This window comes from Solanum dulcamara, chromosome 7 (assembly GCF_947179165.1).
Source record: "Solanum dulcamara chromosome 7, daSolDulc1.2, whole genome shotgun sequence".
In the NCBI taxonomy this organism is placed as follows: domain Eukaryota; kingdom Viridiplantae; phylum Streptophyta; class Magnoliopsida; order Solanales; family Solanaceae; genus Solanum; species Solanum dulcamara.
The window spans coordinates 16384690-16407655 of NC_077243.1; the positions used below are offsets into that span (position 1 = coordinate 16384690).

At 35.3% G+C, this 22966-nt stretch overlaps 1 protein-coding gene across 3 annotated transcripts; it reads left to right on the top strand.

Annotated features, from left to right (window-relative positions):
- Positions 1-10293: 10293 nt before the first annotated feature.
- Positions 10294-21678, top strand: LOC129894061 (glutamate synthase 1 [NADH], chloroplastic). 3 transcript variants are annotated; one of them, XM_055969565.1, is made up of 22 exons: positions 10294-11144; positions 11237-11356; positions 11745-11858; positions 11966-12118; positions 12223-12323; positions 12406-12502; positions 12997-13106; positions 13588-13691; positions 13814-13993; positions 14078-14421; positions 14562-14632; positions 14720-15189; positions 15311-16180; positions 16301-16455; positions 16759-16920; positions 17007-18605; positions 18933-19148; positions 19250-19518; positions 19771-20076; positions 20174-20441; positions 20702-20959; positions 21065-21678. In XM_055969565.1, exons 1-22 carry the CDS (start codon positions 10740-10742, stop codon positions 21326-21328), a joined length of 6636 nt encoding a protein of 2211 aa, XP_055825540.1. In that variant the 5' UTR covers positions 10294-10739; the 3' UTR covers positions 21329-21678. The 3 variants fall into 3 exon arrangements, with proteins under 3 accessions (XP_055825540.1, XP_055825542.1, XP_055825541.1); XM_055969567.1 differs by lacking the exons at positions 10294-11144; positions 11237-11356; positions 11745-11858; ... (1 more) ...; positions 12223-12323; positions 12406-12502 and adding an exon at positions 12575-12701; XM_055969566.1 differs by lacking the exons at positions 10294-11144; positions 11237-11356; positions 11745-11858; ... (1 more) ...; positions 12223-12323; positions 12406-12502 and adding an exon at positions 12592-12709.
- Positions 21679-22966: the final 1288 nt, after the last annotated feature.

Below are 22966 nucleotides of genomic sequence, written 5' to 3' on the forward strand. Positions count from 1 at the left end.
AGTTTTACGGGTCCAATCTACATTCCGTGAATAAAACTACGGGTCGTAGTTTGAGCTCGTAAAATGAACTTCTACAGCTGTTTTTCAGCCTGCTTTTCATGGATTAAACCACGATCGTAAATTCGACTCGTATAATGAACTTCTGAGACTTAAAATTTCAGCCTAAATTCCACTAATGGGATCTACAGGCCATAGATCAAACCATGGTCCGTAGATGGACCCTTGGAATGTTCCAACAACTTTTCAGGTAAGATTGTTTTGATATTTTCCTACTTTTTTAACTCCTAAACCACGATGTTTTAGCCTATCCTAAGTGGGGTTAAGAAAAATTCAGTCGACTAAACATCCCCATTCACGCTTAACATTTAGAGACATCACAACAGTACGTTCTAAGTTCTCTCAAGCAAAAACTAAAGTTCCTCATTTTCAAGCTTCAAATTCAAGAATTTCATCAAGTATTTTCTTTTCAGATATGGGGGATTACATCAATGAGTATTATTTCACCCATTGAGTCTTAAAATAAACTTATTTCTTCATTTAATGACTTTTAAAGTTAGGGGTCTAATGATAGATATGATTTTCATCAAATTTTAGTTCTTTTTCATGGAGTCTTTGATTATACGTTATTATCAAACCTTCAGTATTTCTATATAATTATTTCAATGAACTCTTAGGATAAAGATATTTCATGTCTCAGAACAATATATGTTGTTTTAGATTGCTTGTCTCTTTCGGAATACAGAAATATTCATGTCTAACTTTAAACTCAATTTATTAGTTCCTTAGGTTTAAAGCTACTTTCAGATAAAGTATTTATCAGTTATCATCAAATTTTCAGTATTCATGATATTCAAAGTATCAGTATTATTATTATTATCATCAATTTTATCATTTTATTAGTATTATTTAGTTTATTACTATTCCCTTTGGGGTGTTACCTAGTACCGAAAGGACATAGGAATGAAGGCTCACCGTTAGCGTGGACTGAGATCTTTAGTAGCAATCCTTAAGTCCCAAAATTACGTGTCACCCATCAGTGTGGACTTGATTTCATAGTCTTTTTTGGACGATCAGCTTTGTGGATCCACACCATCAGTTAATCTTGACCTAGCTGGGTATATAACTCCCTCCCAACTGGGGTACAGGTTGGACTCCATTTAGCTCAACAGAGTATGCTCGTTATTAGTTGCTCCCACAGTTCACTCTCAGATATTGTATGACCTTGTATTTCAATTTACTCAATACAATGTTGATTAGTTACATGCTTATTTCTTTGTCATTATATTATTTCATGTTCAGTTCATCATCTCAGATTTATCTTATTTATTTTATTAAATTATGGCTCACATCTTTCATGCTGTATACATTTAAAGTACTGACTGCATACTCTTTGTGCTATATTATTTTTATAATATATATTTAGATGCTCATTATCCAGCCCGCGGTTAGCACAATTTTCGATCAGCTCAATAGCACTTTTAGTGAGTCCTCATCTTTCAATGACAACATTTATATTTATTTCAGGTATTAGTCTTCAGTTTCAGAGAGTTGGAGTTAGCTGGGGGCTTGTTCCAAAAACTTATCTTAGTAGTGAATTTCAGACAGTCAGATAGTAGCTTCAACTTTTGTTTTATTCACATGTTCCATTTAGTGTTTTGGATTTAATAAACTATTCAGATCCAGCTTCGGCATTAGTTACCTTCAATTGTTAATTATATAAATCTTAGTGTCATGCCAGACCATGGATTAGTTTGGTGGGTTACTTGTGACTCTAAGTATCGTGTTGCGACTAGAGGGTAATCTCATGTCGTGACAATACTTAAGGGTGTATTTGGTATGTACAAGAATATTTTCTATGAAAAATACAATTTTTTAGAAAACAAGTTGATTTCTTACTTTATTTTTAATGTTTGGTAAGTAATTAAAAAAATATAATAATCTCAAAAACTTTTATATGTAATTTAATAAAAATTGTAAGGGGTGGCTGGGGTGTGAGGCCTCGAAGGTGATATATAAACGTGCTATTTAACTTGATTTCAGCTGATATATTTGTCCTTTAACTTTGAGAGTAGGCACTTAAACTTGATTAAAGTTGAACAAGTAGATATACTCATCCTGCGTGACAATTCGTGTGAGATACACTCAAACTAATTTATAATATGCCATGTAAAACTCATATTATGTCGTGTAGAACACACATCCAAAGCTAAATCCATCGGTGACCCCCTAAAGTTGACACTAATTTTCATGTAGACACTTTAACTAAGTTTTATTCATTTTAGACACCTTATGTCATGCTCCGCTGTGTCATTTTGACACTTTTTGCTGAGTTGGCAGAGTGCATGTATTGCACTTATTTTGAGTGCGTGAAAAATATTTTTTTTGTGATTTTTTTTTCCTTTCTTCTACTTCCATCTTTCTCCTTTCTCCTTCCACCTTCCACCATTATTCATCAAATGACCACCACATTAATTTGAAAAAATCTTGTAAAAGCATAGCAATGCTCTAGTTTTGAACAAAATAATAATAAAAAATACTATACTGATTTTAAAATTTCTTACAAGAATATAAAAAAATAAAACACGAATAAACTTTACTGGAAAATTGTTATTGATAAGTACTACTCCAAATCAAATCTACAACTCGCCGGAAAAGATGGAAATCCACCATTGTTGTCACTCTCTTTATCTCTTCCTTTCTCTCTTCCACCAAAACACATTTTATCTAAAATTAAATTATTAACTCTAAAAATAAATATAAAAATTTATTGGAGAAAAATCAGATGTAATCTCATAATTTTATCCGGTGAAAGTTCATTTTTTTCGATAAGGAGGAATTCCTGTTGATTGAGATGAATTTTCTAGAAAATAATTTTTTTTATTACTGGAATATTTTTTAAAAATAAGTTTAAATAGTTTTTCTTTCTTCTTCCTGTAATTTTTTTTTGTGAACCAAACTGACGTGTCCTCCTTTTATTAGTCAGCATTTCATGTCACCTGCGAGTGGATTACACGTACTTTGTAATTTTAGCTGATTTGCAAAAATGTGTCAAAATAACACAACGGGCTATAACATGAGATGTCTAAAATGAACAAAATTTAGTTAAGATATCTACATAAAAATTGATGTCAACTTTAGGAGGCCACCGATTGATTTAACCCACGTCCAAATGAAAGGGCATAATCTATCGTGTCTAGTTTCTATTTTCTAGATAATATTGGGTTGTTGCCCCACATGGCGTTGAACTATGGTCCTAACGGGGAGTCTGTTTGGTATTAATATTTAAGGGATTTGCTATCAACATATAGAACACGCGAAAGTAAAAAATATAAAAATTCTTTAATTTGATAATTGATACAGCACAGGCCAAAAAAAACCGTATCATTTCTTTGATAATTTGACCTAAATCATATGTATTTATTTATTAAATATGTAACATTAAAATTTTGAACCCAATAATTTAAAGGTTTAATTTATTTGGACACTTAAACTATAATTTATTTCAATTAAGCATCTGAACACATGATAAAGTGTTTATATTGGATACTTCTGATTCAAATATTAAAAAACTTTTGTCCATAATCTCAAATGTCATTTGATAGATAGTCAATTACGTAAAATACGTTATCTCATTTAATTATACACAACATCCTCGATTGGAACATACATGAGATTTTATGATTTATTGAAACTAACTCGTATAATTAACAGATGTGACATATTTTAAGTGGTTAACTGATCTATGTAATGAACATTTGAGTGCACAAGCAAAACTATTTCCAAGAAGTTGAACCAAAAATATTTAATAAGAACACTATGTCATCGGCATGTGTTCATGTACTCGATTGGAACAAATCGTAATTGAAGTGTCTAAATCAAATTTACTGATAAATTTGAGAGATTTTCGATGTATTATGCCTAATTTAAATGACTACAAAATAGATTTAGTTGCATCCACAAACCCTTGACATTTAGATTCAATTTAAGTATTCAATTTGAGTGTTTGGCTGGCCAACTTAAATTTATTTTGTGCTTAAAATAAGTCCAAAAAAATAATTGAGTTTGTTTGACTTAGCTTATCTAAAACAGCTTATAAGCCAAAATAAATAAATTACCCCAACATTATTTTTTTGCTTATAAGTTATTTTCAGCTTATAAGCTGATTAAAATAAGTTAAGTGACACAATCGTTAACTCATTTTCAAAAGTTGAATCACAAAATATAATGTGGAAAAAAGGTTAGTATTTTTAATGCAAATAATTAATATATAATTCATCTGCAACAATGAATAACATGCGGAGGTCCATTTGAAAAGTTTGCTCTAAAATGACATGTTCTAAGGCTACCAACACATGCAATATCATTTTTCTTTATCCATTCCTTAGTTTCCTCATCAAAGAAAAAAGCAGCAACGGCTGGCCGCATCCGTATGGATCATAAGGGCCACAAAAATGTGGCAAAATCAGCGGCGCCAAGAAATATCATTTTTCTTGATTTTCATTCAATATTTATATTAAAATCTCGATCAATTTAAATTCGTATAGCCTCCCGCTGGAATATGTTCCATTGGGTGGAGGAATGGTGACCAAAAAGTGAAGGGAAATGTCACTATTCACTATAGCTAGCCCAACCTTCACATAAGACTACTATGTGACCAAAAAGTACACAATGTCATTGTTAAATACTTCAATTCTGTCCCTCTCTTCCCCAGCATCAATGCTGAAACGCAAGGATCAATAGTTATTGATTAGATACTTAATATCTTATGACCCTTTGCATTAGTGGTGTAATCCGAATTTTGAGGTGTCAAATTATAAAGAGGTAAATTGCATAGAAATCAAAAAGTGTTGAAATGTAATATATACTCATAAAAATGTATTTTTCCTAACTATACCGTGTAATATTCTGATGAAAGGGTGTCGATGGTCAACCCCCTCGAGTATATATATATGTGTGTGTGAACCGCCGCTGCTTTGCATCATTGTTTACCTACCAATTTGACTTCCTTTTTGAACAAAAAAAGAAAAGAAGGAACGTTACATGTATCTTCTAAGTGAATGTTTCATAATTGTCGTATTAGAAATATGTATCATTCTGAGTCTGGAGAAAAATGGCTTCTGTTGCCCAAAAATGACATTATGACATTTCTCTTTACACAGAATAGTAAATGATACATTAGTTTCCCTAAAGTATGAATTTAAACAATGATATAATCCGATCCTAGGTTGGTTTTCGGATCCATAAACTTATGCCAACGTATACAAATTTGGGAAAATTAAGTAACTACACAACTTAAAGATAATATAATATCTAAAAATTTCTATCATTTAAATTAATTACAAAAATCTCTATTTTCCTTCTCTCTTTCTTAACATCCGGATACATCACTTAATAGATCAAATTCATTAGGTCAGTCCATTTAATTGAGGAGCCCATTTATTAGCAATGGTTCATTAGATGGTAGCATTTTCTCCGTCACATTTTGTTTTGGTACTGTCATTTCATTTTTACACTTTTCCTTACGAGCTTTCATTTTTTTTTAAAATTTTTTGATAACTCAACCCACAATTCTAAAATAAAAAATGAAGTATACTTAGCAACTTCTCTCGTGTTAGACATAATTTCACATGATAATTACACTACAATTTGTTTGCAAATCAATTCTAGTGTTTATTTTCACCTAACCCAAGTTGGTTGGTGAGGCTGAGAGCTTAGATTCCCAAAACGACAAAATAAAAAGAGAAGCAAAGTGACAGGTCACTGACCAATTACTTAAAAAGTGGAAAGTAGTGTTAATAAAAGTAATTTCATTGTTTTGACGTTTGAAAATGCTATCACTTCAGGCAGTTAAACGTGGAAAACAAGGCCACTCTGTACTTCTCACTCTTTGCCTGATAATCATCTTCTCCTATATAAGGAGATATGCTTAACTGAAATAAGCCCTAATTTGTAAAACAATTCGTTCAATATTTATCAAATTATTTTGCTATTATACGAAAATTGTAAGAATAAAATAATAATAAAAGAGAACTTATAGTTAAGAGGTGTAATTTTTGATTTTTTAAATCTATTTTAATATCTAATGCAATCTATGTTAATTTTATCTATAATTATTTTATGTTTAATGCAGCTTTTGGTGTTGTAGTTTATTGAATTTGACGGGATCTTTGCTAAAGCATTTTGTTTTCTCAAGTGTTCCTATTTCCTTTTTAAAAAAAATAATTACTATAGGGTATCTGAAATACACTACTTGATTGATTAAAATTTGTATTATACATACTCCCGCTTTTCGAAATATTTGTCACACAAATTATTTTTGAGAGTCGAACTATATATGAGATTTGATCAATATTTTAAGATGTATTTGTTAATCATATTGATATGAGAAAAATGATAAATTGTAGCATTTTAGTATAATTTTTGAATATCTAAATTTAAATTATAAAATATCAAATTAATATAGTCTAATTTAATTTTAAAAATTAGTCAAATTGACTCTCGAGAATCAAAATGTAATTATTATTTTTGAACGGATGAAGTATTCATTTAAGAAGAATGCTCCACACCAGGGCTTTTTTCATAAATGGGTTTCAATTAGAGATATTTAATTAAATTAAAAGAGATTTCATCCATCTCACTATTTAATCAGTATTTCACTTTTATTTTATATCTAGTTTTGACAGATTTATTTTAATTTTTTTTCCTATTGAGCAGAATTCACTTTTATTTTCTGTCTATTTTTTTGGGGGCAGATTTCACCTGTTTTAGCATCATCATTTGAACCACATAATTTCACTAATTCCTTATTTGATAAATAAAACAAGCTAATCAATGTCTTCTGCGTCTTGATTAAGGTGTTTATTAGGACAGCAAACATGGACTTTTGATCCTGGTGAAGTTCTTCCAAAATGAGGAGTTTTGTCTATATAGAAGTATTTCTTGTAATATGAAACTAGCATATATATATATATATATATATATATATCCATGTGATAACGCCGAAAATATTAGAAGGAAAATTATAATTTTTTAAATCTTATTTTGCTTATTTCGTCTGTCTAAAATTTTCATAATTCTATGTGTGCACAATAAATTTTGAAGGTTTTTGATGACTTGTTATTATTTTTGAGAATTTCTTTGGGGATATTATTTGCTAAAAAGCCTTAAATAATTCTATATTGTATCATCTATCATTCTCTTTTTATTGAATAATTAATATATATCCTTCACTTAAAAAAATTACCCTTCCTTGTGAAGGCTTGAAATACAAATCATTTAAATCCTTTTTGTTCATAGTTTCCATTCCTTCATTTTCATGATTCAAATTTCTTTACGCATCATTAGCGGTGTCTAATTGACAAGTTGAATTAAATTTGAATATGTTAAAAGAAGCTGAGTTAAATGACCCGTTCAAAAGCTATTTGAGTTGAAATATATTAAGACTAAATGGACTAAAAACGGATCATAACCTAATTCAACCAATTTTTACTAAATTTTATTTTTCTTTATTTTCTTATATTTTTTTTTTGAGTTCCTTATGAAACTTTTTTTCTTATATTATGACTATATGTAATATCAAATAAAACAATATCCTTTTAAAATAAAGGATATTTAAACATATATAATATTTAAATACCATACAAGATGAATCACAAAATAAATTTATAATTAATGAATCGTCTATTACTTCCAGTATTTTCATGAACAGTCGTTATAAAGATATTCAATTTATTTGAATATAATAGCCTGTCTGACTAAGAACAAGGTTTTTGTGGATTTTTTTGAGTGTTTTTAAGTACTATTAAAAAAATAATAATCTCTCTGTTGTGATTAAATAGCTTTTCATTAGAAGCATAACCAATTTTTAAAATTTTATGATAAATTATTTTTTTATGAAAAATTTTTATATATATTTTTACCTAGTAATCCAGTCCTACGCATACAAAATGCATAAATAGAAGACAAATTGTTACCTTCAAAGTTCATACATACTACGTGCAGCCCACAATAAACAAACCACAGAATTAACATAATTCTTTCTTCTTCTTTTTTAAGTAAAAAAAATTTTATTTTAATTTTTTGCATAATATATTTAAAATAATAAAGTTAAAATATATTTTGATACATTTAACATATTATAAACAGTAAAAGGCACATCATCGTTTTCTTGACAAATTGTTTGCCGCATAAAACTACAGGCAATTCCTCTCTCGCGTAAACTATTGGCCGCATCTATTTTTATTTTTATTTTTGTACACTGAATTTATGTTTATTCATTTCGTCATTGAACTCGTCATCTTTTATAAATTATGTTAAGAAAAAAACTATATTCCATGTCACCATAATGTGACATATGAGTTGCGGATTAGGAGGGAAGTCAATGAGTATTTAATATTTTTCCGTTTATATTAGTTTTCAACTTTATAAAAAGTATATTTATTAATGTACAAAATTAAGATATAAATAATTAGATTCTTTTTCTTCATTTTATTCTTAAAATTAATTATTTTTGAAAGTAAATAATATTAATTACATTAGAAAGAGTTAATGTAAAAAATTAGTATGGAATGAGATTTAAACTTCACCCAATTAATAAAAAAGTATTTAAAATTATTTTAGCTTAAAACACTTAAAATAAATCAAACTAAACAAGATTTAAAGTTGTCCAAGCATAAAGTTGATTGACTATTAATTCCATGTTACAGAAACTCTAATTATTTAATCTTATATATATAAAAAAAAACATGTAAAGTAATCCTCTCCCTATTGCAGACATAAAAATTAAAAAAATAAAGAACACTTTCTTAATTTTGTGATTTCAAATTAAAAATATGTAAAATATATAATTTTTAAAAAACTTTTAATTACGGGATCTTAAACATGTATGTATAAAATTAAAATTAAAAATTTATCAAAAATTAAAATTAAAAATTAAAAAAAAATAAAATAAAAAAATGAAAATAAAAAAATAATTCAGATCACTACACTAGAGAACCCAAATTGGAGAAAATCACGTTGGACTGCCATCTTCAAACGATCTCTGAAATGTGCAATTCAAATTTAATTAAAATTTAAATGCGGATTTCGAACACTAAATAAGAAACAAAAAGGGACAATGTGTCGCTCCATATGAATAATGTTAGTTAAATATTATTAAACTAGATTTAATATTTTGGAAAGCATACAGCAAAACATGTGAACTTGCCAACATGAATTATGATGAAATGGTGAGACTGATTAATTATTAATAAAAAGTCTTAAATTCAAATTTTAAATATAATTTTTTTTTTGTTAAAAGCAACAGTCTCAATAGATTTCATAATACACAATTCAAATTTAATTAAAACTTGACGAATTCCGAATAATAAAAAACCTGCGAACTTGTTTTTGCTCCAAGTGTAACTTTTCTAATAAGTCGCGCACGTAGAAAGTTTTCAGTCATTTTCACCTGAGAAACAACAGTATGGTCCCACAGAGGAGGAAAAAAAAAAGCTGAAAACGTGTAAGAAATGTTTTTACCGTATCCGAGCCTTGAGACATGGAACCGAGCCTAGAGGCGGCTTTATCTATTTTAACACACCAGCGCAAACCTCTCCGGCCGACGGAGAGACCCCACCACGAGCGGTTGTCGCCTGCCGCATAGGAGTCTCATCTTCTACACGTGACAGAAACAAGTTTTAGTAGGCGTTTGGGCTGAAAATTAATATATTTTTTTAATAATATCTTTTTAAAAAAATCTGTAGTATTTTGTTTCTACACTTTTTCTCATTATTTAAAATATAAATTTGAAGTTAAAAGTCGGAATTAGGGTATTTGAAATAAATAAAACTGTAAAAACAAATACTATGATAAATAACGATTTTGTCTGACAAATTTCAGTTTTTGTTATAAATAGAAATAGTTTTATAATGAATTTCAAAAAGTCTACATATCTATACTTTAAATGAGTTTTAGATTGCACTTTTTTTATTAACAATATTAAAACTTAAAATTCTATATAAAATAAAATCAAACTTGCTTAATGCGATTATATTTTCTATCTAATTTAGACGAGCTGATTTATGGAATGTATATTTTATAGTGATTGTGAATTTTTCCGAACATAATACACAATATAATTTCATAAATAGGATAAAATTGTATAGATATGTACGTATTTTTTCCGCATAATATTAGTGGATAGAATTTTGTTTAAAACACAGATAAAAAAACACACTCAAGTAGGACCCACCTTCTCCTACGCATCTATAAACTTGTACTCTCTCTCTCATCTATAAAATGATAACACAAGCCACCTCGCCCTTGCCGAAATAACGAAGAAGAGTGCAGAGCCCTGCCACCTACTCTCCCCTCTCTCTGTGACGATTGTGGACTCTCTCTCTTTTCTCTGCTTTTCATTCTCCTCATTTTCATCTCCATTTATCTGAAAACAAAAGTACCCCTTTTTTCTGTTTTCTTGAAAAGATAAGGACAACGGACAACCCCCTTACCATCCTTCCGCCGCCTCTCCAACCCCCTTTTCGTTTATTCATCTTTTCACGTGATCTGCTGATAAATTGACCGATTTGGTCATCTCGAACAACGGATCTGAGATTTTCTTGACGCTTTTAAGAATCTTGGTTCCTCTATAACGCTAAAGATCTCAACTTTTTTATTTTTCGGTTATAATATAGTATTATATACACAAAAAAGTCTTGTCTTAAAAACTGGTAAAGATTTGAACTTGGGTGTTTTTGAATATGTCAATTGCTTCGAGTTCTCTACTTCAGACCAAGAACAATGGCGTGGTTATGCCATCGCCGGTTAGGAGTCTTGTGGGTCATCAATTGAATGCTATGCCTTTCGGCCGGGTAGGTGTTGGTTTGGGCAGAACAACTAGGGCTTCGAGAAGCTCGGTAGTGAAGAGGACTACCGGTTTGGAGAAGAAGTTTTATGGAACCAAACTTCGGGCTTCCGGGTCGGAAAGGTTGCACCTTTGGCAATCAGATGGGCCGGGTCGGTCTCCGAGGCTAAGGGTCGTGGTGCGTTCTGCATTGTCTCAGGTGCCGGAGAAGCCCCTTGGCCTCTACGATCCATCGTTTGATAAGGACTCTTGTGGTGTTGGGTTCGTTGCTGAACTTTCTGGTGAAAGCAGCCGGAAAACGGTAAATCAGAAAACTTTAAAAGAGTGTATTTGATGTTTTTAGGTCTAGGGGGAACGTTTCTGATATGTTTGTGTTTTTTTGTGTGATAATAGGTTACTGATGCTGTTGAGATGTTAGTGCGGATGTCTCATAGAGGCGCGTGTGGTTGTGAGACTAATACCGGAGATGGAGCCGGTATTCTTGTGGCTTTGCCTCATGATTTCTACAAGGAGGTGATTTAATTTAACTCCTCAGAATTACTGATTTTTTTCAGCTCGTGAATTATTTTCCTTTATGGCTTATCCAATTGATGATTTTGATGGGTGTTTTTTTTGATTTTGTACTATTTATGTTTGATCGTGTGTGGGTGGATTACCAGAGAATGTTAAGATAATTGTCATGGTAGTCTGCTAATCATAGAGAGATTTTATTTTAAAATTCAGTATAAGTTGAAATTAATACTACAAAGACAACAACAAGGATTTTTATTTGACAATCAGAAATGGACTATAAATGCAGAATTTTGTACTGTAGTCACCTCTCATTAGAAATACCAAATTGTGAGGCTTGAAATCTGAACTAACATTTTGTTGTGGTGTATATCTTCTGTACTTTCATCAGGTAGCTAGTGAGGCGGGTTTTGAGCTACCACCACCTGGGCAATATGCAGTTGGTATGTTCTTCCTGCCTACCTCCGACAGTAGAAGGGAGCAAAGCAAGATTGTATTTACTAAGGTGAAACTCTTACTTTATCTGATGCTTTACTAAAGGACAGATTTATTCAGGTCAATTATGTTATCATGTGTTCTGATCATCTTTTTTGATTCTTTCTTCTTCGGCAGGTGGCCGAGTCACTTGGGCATACAGTTCTTGGATGGCGTCCAGTCCCTACAGATAATTCAGGACTGGGAAAGTCTGCATTGCAGACGGAGCCTATCATTGAACAAGTGTTTCTAACACAAACTCCTCGGTCAAAAGTCGATTTTGAGCGTCAGGTAGTTGTCTGTTACTCAAGTACTTGGTATATTCATTGGGTACTTACTACTTGCTGTATCAACTACCATCCACTCATCCATTCTGAATCCGTTCCTCCCTGCAGATGTATATTTTGAGGAGGGTGGCAATGGTAGCTATACGAGCTGCTTTAAACCTCCAACATGGTGGCGTGAAAGATTTCTATATATGCTCCCTTTCTTCAAGGTTTGTTCCGGAGACTCAGAATACATTGCTCTTCGCTCCATTGTTGTGGCCTAATTTTTTGAAATTTATATGCTCAATGCAGGACTGTTGTTTACAAAGGTCAGTTGAAGCCTAATCAGTTGAAGGAATACTACTATGCAGATTTGGGCAATGAAAGGTTTACGAGCTACATGGCCCTGGTAAATATTTAATCCATTCTCTTTTAATTTGTACACTGACTCCATACTTCAACAACGAACAGCAATGGATCAACCAGTAAACTGAAGAGATGCAAGGTTGAGGAATGACTTCTGAGGCATTGAAGTATATGAATGATCTCTTAAGTACTTCCACTCCCTTGATCACAATTTGAATTTGGATGCCCGTTTGGACTCTTTGGTGAGTTGGTAAGGAAACTCATTATGACGTAAATAATGTTTACAGAAACTTGGTGCCCTGCACTCTGCCATCTGTTCTTAACAATAAAACCTCCACTTAAATCATGTGGAGGAATTTGTGTGTGCTCAAGGTTAGACTAGGGTTCAAGGTGATGTGTCCCTGTCACTGCCACAATCTTCAAAGTGCCTGAACTCAATTATAGCTTTGTTCAGAAGACCTATTTTAGCATCTCTTTTTTTTTCTTGAAGAAAATTGGATTTTCCAAATATAATTTTTTTGAGTGTTTCTGGTGTAGGTGCATTCTAGGTTCTCTACAAATACCTTCCCTAGTTGGGATCGTGCTCAGCCTATGCGTGTCTTGGGTCATAATGGTGAAATAAACACACTTCGAGGCAATGTGAACTGGTAAGTTCCCTGCAGAATTACATTTTGTAGTATAGTATATGCAGAGCTTATTGTAACTCATTTAAGATTGATCTCCTGAATGCAGAGGTAGTTTAGATAATCTGATTTCCATGTGGGAATTGAGAAGGAACTTCATTGACACATTGTAAAATACAAATTGTGAGGATAAGGAGTTGACAGTAGTTGTTGCTGATCAGTAAATTTTTTTCCATGTTACACGAGTGGGACTGAAGGATGCACAGGACTTCCTTTTGCATCAAATATCTTCTCTTGTTCCCTTTTGTGTTCTGGAGTAACATATTGACTGTAATTGGCTAGCATGCCTTCTCAGGAGCTGAGGAAGAATCTCACATAAAATTCCGTTATTTTACTGTGTCGAATTAAATTCTGTTGTTTCTTGTTAATTTGTCATCTGCATTGATTTTACACATTGTTCTGGGCTTTGACAGTTTTGTTTGACTCATTACTTTTGACTATTCAGGATGAGGGCTCGTGAGGGTCTTCTCAAATGTAAAGAGCTTGGCCTTTCAAAGACGGAAATGAAAAAACTCTTGCCCATTGTTGATGCCAGTTCATCAGACTCAGGTTCTTATACTACGTCTCTGCACCTTGAAACAGTCAACATCTGAACCTGCTATCGTTAATTTTCCTACTAGCTGTTATTTGTCTTGATTGTCCCATATTTGATTTTGATCTCCATTTATCAGGAGCTTTTGACGGCGTACTTGAGCTACTTCTTAGAGCTGGTAGAAGCCTCCCAGAAGCTGTAATGATGATGATTCCTGAAGCCTGGCAAAATGACAAGAACATGGATCCTAGTCGGAAGGCATTGTATGAATATTTTTCAGCCCTCATGGAGCCATGGGATGGACCTGCTCTTATATCATGTAATATACTTCAAGGAATTAGCTGATATCTTTGATGAGGTTTTCCAGTATGGTGTTTGCTTAATGGGGATATCTGCTTTGCAGTTACTGATGGGCGCTATCTCGGAGCTACTTTAGATCGGAATGGTCTGCGTCCAGGTCGCTTTTATGTTACATACAGTGGCAGGGTTATTATGGCAAGTGAAGTTGGAGTAGTTGATATTCCACCTGAAGATGTATGCCGAAAAGGTAGACTAAACCCTGGAATGATGCTTCTGGTGGACTTTGAGAACCATGTTGTTGTAGATGATGATGCTTTGAAGCAGCAGTACTCTCTTGCAAGACCTTATGGGCAGTGGCTGAAAAAGCAAAAGATAGAGCTGAAAGATGTTGTTGAGTCAGTAAATTATTCTTACAGGGTTCCTCCACCCATTGCAGGAGTTTTGCCTGTGAGTACTGTGTCTCATACTAATTCAGTTCCTCTGGATCTCTTGTTATTAGCCCTTTTTGTACTGTTAATTGTGCTTGTTGTTATTAGTTGTTCTTTATGTGCCTTTTTGATTATCTATCTGTTCTTCTAAAATTTTAGGCGGGAAGTGATGATGACAGTATGGAAAATATGGGGCTTCATGGTTTATTGGCTCCATTAAAGGCCTTTGGGTATGTATCTTTTGCCAAAGACGGAAACTTCCTTAGAATGTTTTGACAACATGAAGAAAGTAGTTTAATCACTGACCTATTATGCAGTTACACTATAGAGGCCTTAGAAATGCTGCTACTCCCAATGGCAAAAGATGGTGTTGAGGCTCTTGGTTCAATGGGGAATGATGCTCCATTAGCAGTGATGTCTAATAGAGAGAAACTTACATTTGAGTATTTCAAGCAGATGTTTGCTCAAGTCACAAACCCTCCTATTGACCCTATCAGGGAAAAAATTGTTACCTCTATGCAATGTATGGTTGGTCCTGAAGGAGATCTTACGGAGACCACTGAAGAACAGTGTCACCGCCTCTCACTCAAGGGACCTCTTTTGTCCATTGAAGAAATGGAAGCTGTGAAGAAGATGAACTACAGAGGGTGGCGCTGTAAGGTTCTTGATATTACCTACTCCAGAGACAGTGGTACGAAAGGTCTAGAGGAGACCTTAGACAGGATCTGCTCTGAAGCGCACGATGCAATTCAGGAGGGCTATACTGCTATTGTACTTTCTGACAGAGGTATCAATCTTTTCAGAAAGCTACTCCTACTCTTGTTTTTTTAAATCTGTCATTCTTCTGGACATAGGTTCTTGTCTCTTTTATCGACATAGCATTAATATTTACTTCTTAACCTTCTTAGCCTTCTCGCCGAAGCGTGTTGCTGTGAGCTCTTTATTGACTGTTGGTGCTGTCCATCATCATTTAGTTAAAAAGCTTGAGCGAACTCGAGTTGCATTGATTGTTGAATCTGCTGAGCCACGAGAAGTACACCATTTCTGTACATTGGTAGGATTTGGTGCTGATGCTATCTGCCCTTATTTAGCTGTAGAAGCTATATGGAGACTACAGGTTGATGGCAAAATCCCACCCAAGTCAACCGGTGAGTTTCATTCCAAGGATGAGCTTGTCAAGAAATACTACAAAGCAAGTCATTATGGCATGATGAAGGTTCTTGCAAAAATGGGCATATCAACGTTGGCATCGTACAAGGGCGCTCAGATTTTTGAGGCAGTTGGCCTTTCGTCAGAAGTTATGGAGCGATGTTTCAATGGAACTCCTAGCAGAGTGGAGGGAGCAACTTTTGACGCACTTGCCAAAGATGCACTCAATCTACATGGACTTGCATTTCCATCACGAGCTTTGGCTCCAGGAAGTGCAGAAGCTGTGGCACTCCCTAATCCTGGTGATTATCATTGGAGAAAGGGTGGTGAGGTTCACCTTAATGATCCATTTGCCATTGCAAAATTGCAGGAAGCTGCACGATCTAATAGTGTAGCTGCCTACAAAGAATATTCTAAGCGTGTACAGGAATTAAATAGACAATGCAATTTGAGGGGACTTTTGAAATTCAAAGAGGGAGAGGTGAAAGTTCCTCTAGAAGAAGTTGAACCGGCAAGTGAGATTGTAAAACGCTTTTGTACTGGAGCCATGAGTTATGGATCAATCTCCTTGGAGGCACACTCTACTCTTGCTATGGCAATGAACAAGATTGGAGGCAAATCTAACACAGGTATGTTTTTCTTAAATGGAATGTTGACAGTGGTCTTTCTTTTGTGAGGCTACCATTTCTTACCCTTGTGTAGTGGAATTTCTTTACTGTAACATGAAAGCTGTACCTTCTTTTTAACAGGCGAGGGTGGTGAGCAGCCTTCTCGGATGGAGCCTCTTCCTAATGGTTCAAAGAACCCAAAAAGAAGTGCAATTAAGCAGGTTGCAAGTGGTAGATTTGGAGTCTCAAGTTATTACCTTACAAATGCTGACGAGCTACAGATAAAAATGGCTCAGGTACACTTTTACATGCATGCACACTACAATATATTTCATTTACTGTTATTTTCCTTCATCGTCATGTTTGTATTAAGTGTTGGTCCATTCCTATCAGATCCTGTATTCCAGTTGGAATAGAGGTTTCTCTTGTTTATGAATTTATGTTCATGGACAGATGATGCTGCATCTGCAAAGCACCTATAGGTGTCTTTGCCTCTTTAACTGAAACCTGCATTTGGCATTTGGTGAGATAAATGTTAAAAGTGAAGTTTTCCGTGCATGTGTCAAACACACCTATTCACTTCTCATTGTATTTTGCAGGGAGCGAAGCCTGGAGAAGGGGGTGAACTTCCTGGACACAAGGTCATTGGTGACATAGCTGTCACTAGGAACTCCACAGCTGGAGTTGGACTAATTAGTCCTCCTCCTCATCATGATATCTACTCGATTGAGGATCTTGCACAGTTGATTCATGATCTTAAGGTATTAAAATCTCTTGTATTTGTATTATGAATAGTTCCTACTATTTTGTTCATTGATCCTGAGGTATTGCCCTATTGTGCCTATAGAATGCAAACCCGGGGGCACGTGTTAGTGTCAAGTTGGTTTCTGAAGCTGGTGTTGGGGTCATTGCCAGCGGCGTTGTCAAGGGACATGCCGATCATGTCTTGATCTCCGGTCATGATGGAGGGACTGGTGCCTCAAGATGGACTGGTATCAAGAGTGCTGGGCTTCCATGGGAACTTGGTCTTGCAGAGACACATCAAACTTTAGTGGCTAATGACCTCCGTGGCCGAACAGTGCTGCAAACGGATGGCCAATTGAAAACTGGAAGAGATGTAGCTATTGCTGCTCTTCTTGGTGCAGAGGAGTTTGGTTTCAGCACTGCTCCCCTCATAACACTCGGCTGCATAATGATGAGAAAATGCCACAAAAACACTTGCCCTGTGGGGATTGCCACTCAAGATCCAATTCTTCGAGAGAAGTTTGCTGGAGAACCAGAACATGTCATAAATTTCTTCTTCATGCTGGCAGAGGAAGTGAGAGAAATCATGTCTCAACTTGGTTTTAGAACACTTATTGAAATGGTTGGCCGTTCAGACATGCTTGAAATGGATAATGATTTAGTCAAGAACAATGACAAATTGAAGAATATTGATCTGTCCCTACTGCTTCGACCTGCTGCTGATATCCGGCCTGAAGCTGCCCAATATTGTATACAGAAACAGGATCATGGTTTGGACATGGCTTTAGATAACAATTTGATAGCCCTTTCCAAAGCTGCTTTAGAGAAAAGTCTTCCTGTATATATTGAAACTCCAATCTGCAATGTAAACCGGGCTGTTGGAACTATGCTAAGCCATGAAGTGACCAAGCGTTATCACCTCGCAGGACTTCCTGCAGACACAATTCATATCAAGCTTAGTGGAAGTGCAGGACAGAGTCTGGGAGCTTTTCTTTGCCCTGGCATCACATTAGAGCTTGAAGGAGACAGCAATGATTATGTTGGTAAAGGTTTATCGGGTGGCAAAATCATTGTTTATCCCCCAAAAGGAAGCAAGTTTGACCCCAAGGAAAATATTGTGATTGGAAATGTAGCTCTTTATGGGGCAACAAGTGGGGAGGCATATTTTAATGGGATGGCAGCAGAAAGATTTTGTGTCCGTAACTCGGGGGCCAAAGCTGTTGTAGAAGGTGTTGGTGATCATGGCTGTGAGTACATGACTGGTGGTACGGTTGTTGTGCTTGGAAAAACTGGAAGAAACTTTGCTGCTGGTATGAGTGGTGGTGTTGCCTATGTTCTTGACTTGCATTCCAAGTTCCACTCTCATTGCAATTCAGAGCTGGTTGATCTCGATAAAGTTGAAGAAGAAGAAGATATCATGACTTTGAAGATGATGATACAGCAACACCAGCGTAACACAAACAGCCAACTGGCAAAAGAAGTTCTTGCTGACTTTGATAGTCTTTTGCCTAGATTTATTAAGGTCTTCCCTAGAGATTATAAACGGGTTCTTGCAAGCATGAAAAAGGAGGAAGCTTCTGAAGCAGCAAAAGAACGTGCCATCAAGGAAGCGGAGGAGCAAGACGAGGAAGAGTTGAAGGAGAAAGATGCCTTTGAAGAGCTGAAGAAGTTGGCAGCTGCATCTAAGGATGAATCCAGTCAGGTTAGTTCATCTGTAGAGTTTCTAATTGAGCTGCCTTGGAATTCCTTTTGTATTATTTCATCATATTCCAGAAAGATCCTATATTTTCTATAGATAGCTAGGAATGCAGATATGTATTATATGTATGAAGATCATTAAAGCATCTTTGCACTTTTGATTTTGGGAATGAAGATTTGTCTAATTCAGAGTGCCTGCATTTCTGTGTATTAGAACCTGACTTGTCCATTAATTTACTTTATTAGTCTTTGGAGTCGCATGTGGGTATTTAGATGCTGTGAGATGCTTTACAATATTGCAACTTTATATATATAGTTTTGGTCTTTGCAGGTTGAAGAGGAGAAGACATTGAAGAGGCCCACCAAAGTTGCTGATGCAGTCAAGCATCGAGGTTTTGTCGCTTATGAGCGGGAGGGCGTGTCCTACAGGGATCCAAATGTTCGGATGAGGGACTGGAAAGAGGTTATGGAAGAGTCAAAACCCGGTCCACTCCTTACGACACAATCTGCGCGCTGCATGGACTGTGGAACTCCTTTTTGTCATCAGGTAATTTTAATGCTGAAATAGTATGTGGTAATTGATACACATAATGAAATACAAATGGCCAAAATCTGAGTCGACTATGTTATATAAAAACTGTTTTGTAGGAGAACTCTGGATGTCCTCTTGGAAATAAAATACCAGAATTCAATGAGTTAGTGTATCAGAATAGATGGCGAGAAGCACTGGATAGGCTTCTTGAGACTAACAACTTCCCTGAGTTCACTGGCCGAGTGTGCCCTGCACCTTGTGAAGGGTCTTGTGTGCTTGGTATCATTGAGAATCCTGTTTCTATCAAAAGCATTGAATGTGCCATTATTGACAAAGCTTTTGAGGAAGGGTGGATGGTGCCACGACCTCCTTCTGAGAGAACCGGGTATGAACTCATCACTTGCTTGTACTGTACTGTTCCCAACCCCCCCTCCTCTCTCACACACCACATCCAACCTTATGCCTGATTTCGTTTTTCTTTGAAGGTGCTCCTCTTTCCCATTTATTATCTTTCAATGTGTTTGCTGCCAGCACCATAGTTTGTACTGATTGATCCTTGTAGTAGTTAGCTTTGATGGTTAGACATTTAGCCTCTACCATACGTAACTTTGATTGATCACATTTTTCCTCTTAACAGGAGAAGAGTCGCAATTGTTGGGAGTGGACCCTCAGGCCTGGCTGCTGCTGATCAGTTAAACAGATTGGGTCATACTGTCACCGTGTTTGAACGTGCTGATAGGATTGGTGGTCTGATGATGTATGGAGTGCCCAACATGAAGACCGACAAAATTGATGTCGTTCAGAGGCGGGTTGACCTTATGGAGAAGGAAGGAGTGAAATTTGTGGTCGATGCAAATATCGGAAATGATCCTGCGTACTCCTTGGATCATCTTCGTGAAGATCATGATGCAATTATTTTGGCTGTTGGAGCCACAAAGCCAAGGTGAGTACAATGGATTGGGTCATTTCACTTTTGGTTCAGCCATCAGTGTCTTCTCTAAATTAGCAATTGCTCACTGTACTTGTTGACTTATTGGTAGGGACCTTCCTGTTCCTGGACGAGACTTATCCGGAGTCCATTTCGCCATGGAGTTCCTTCACGCAAACACAAAAAGTTTGCTTGATAGCAATCTGCAGGATGAAAAATACATTTCAGCTAAAGGCAAGAAGGTGGTCGTTATTGGTGGAGGTGACACTGGGACAGATTGCATAGGAACATCTATTCGCCATGGCTGCAGCAGTGTAGTTAATCTAGAGCTTCTCCCTCAGCCACCAAACACTAGGGCTCCTGGAAATCCTTGGCCACAGGTTTGATCATGTTTTAGTTAATCTAGAGCTTTTTACTCAATTAGACGCTTGCTTTATGTTTATCATCTGCATAATGATTTCAGTGGTAACACGGATGTTTTTGACTGTTTAAATCCTGAGGGAACCACTTTTTTATACTTCCTGAGGAAGTTACTAGAATTGGCTGTCATAAAGTGATCAATGGAACTTCCATTGACAAGTTTTTCATCAAAACCCTGAATGCCATTGTGACCCGTCCTTTGGTTTTTCTTTGTTGGCAGTGGCCTCGTATCTTCCGTGTAGATTATGGGCATCAGGAAGCCGCTGCAAAGTTTGGTAAGGATCCGAGATCCTACGAGGTTTTGACCAAGCGGTTCATTGGAGATGAAAACGGAAATGTGAAAGGATTGGAGGTGATACGTGTACAGTGGGAGAAAGATGCCAGTGGAAGATTCCAATTCAAGGAAGTAGAAGGCTCTGAAGAAATTATCGGGGCCGATCTGGTTCTGCTAGCCATGGGTTTCCTTGGCCCTGAATCGGTTAGTATTTAATGACTTCCATTTTAATTTCCTCGTTTTTCCAGGTGCTCTGATGAAATTCAATTAATATTGACTTGGTTGTCTTTGTGTTTGATTTTTGTTCAGACAATAGCAGACAAACTAGGATTAGAAAAGGACAACAGGTCTAACTTCAAGGCTGATTATGGACGCTTCTCAACAAGTGTGGAGGGGGTGTTTGCAGCAGGAGATTGTCGTAGGGGACAGTCTTTGGTGGTTTGGGCCATCTCTGAAGGACGGCAAGCAGCTGCTCAAGTTGACAAGTTTCTTATGAAGGATGACGAGGACTTGTCTGCTGATGCAGGTAGCCAACAAGAATTTGTCAAGAAGCAGCCAACAGTTGTGACATAAGACACATGCTTTTGGCGGAGGCTGGTTTTTGGTTTTCCCTTCAAACTATTTCCAAGAAAAGAAACACATAGTAAATCAAAAGCAGCTCAGCTGGAACATACAATAGGGGGACTAGTTGAGAATTTCTGGTTCTTTTTTTTTTTTGGGGGGGGGGGGGGAGGGGCGAGTTTGGGGTTAGGGGATAGTATTTTGTTTTTTGCTGCATCTGGGTGTTGATAACTATATTATGTCGCGCTGTTTGTTTGGAGGGTAGTTCCAACACAGGCTAGATTTAAAAAAATGATATGTACAGTTCGTTTGCCCAAAATTTCCTTCAAAATTAATACATGGGGATTTTCTAGTTTTATTCAGTTATGCACTTTGCAGGTTATACATTATTTATGATGACTTTTGAGCATTTGACATCTATAAGAACTGTCTAGCTTCATTCAACTATGTTATTTTTGAGGGTATCTTTATATTTATTTGACTTGGGACAAAAACCAAGAGAATTTGCCAATAAAAACAGCAACACACTTGATCTGAACTAGAATCGATTTACCGGATGTGCAAAACTTACTTTCAGAAGTGAAGTATTGTCCTTGATGCTCATCTTCACTATTGCAATTTCCCCAAGTTGTAGGTGTAGATGCTGAAAATCAACAAGTATACTGATGTCTATGATTCAGCTTCTTCATTTACAAGTTCTATTTACAAAAAAAAATGTAAATAGTTCATCACTTTTAACATGTCACCAGTATCTCCAAATATGGTCCATTTAAGTTCCACCACCAACAAACAACATAGTCAGTAGGGGGTATGAAAGTCCATTTAAGTTCCATCATATTGTAAAAATACAAGAATGCAAAAAGAAGTGATTGGCATCGTTCTACTGGCTTCCACAAAGGTAACAACACTTTGAACACAAATTAGATCATAATATCACTTCTAAAAGTGCGGCTAAAAAAACATCCCTACTTTCCAACATAATCTAACGGTTCGTTTGGTTTGAATACAAGTTACGATGAGATTAGTTATGTTGGAATAAGTTATGCTGAAATTAGTTCGTTTGGTTTGAATACAAGTTACGATGAGATTAGTTATGTTGGAATAAGTTATGCTGAAATTAGTTTTTATTGCTTGTTTGATTTGTCATATTCAAAAGGAAGAAGCCATCGGTGACCCCCTAAAATTGATATTAAATTTCACTTAGACACCTCAACTGACCTTTGCTAATTTTAGATACCTATTGTCGGGTTCTGTTGTATAATTTTGGCACTTTTTGTTGATTTGGCACATTGTGTGTATTGCACTCACTTTGAGCGCGTGGAAAAAGTAAATTTTACTATTTTTCTTATTTTTTTTTATTTAACTAAAAGAAAATGAAAATATTTAAAAATACTCCCATTTTCTTCATCTTTCCAAATAAAAATCGGTGAGATCCACCACCACCACACCGCCCCAAAAATTTTTCGCTATCATTTTTTACCACAAAATTCGACAACTTCTCCATTATCAACAAACCAAAACAAAAGAAACACACAAAAAACTTTTCATCTACTTAAGAAACACAAAATTTCATTACCCAAACAACCCGCCTCAACGAGAAAAATTTATTTCATAAAGAGTATAAATCTTTAACATAAAAAATTGACAAAA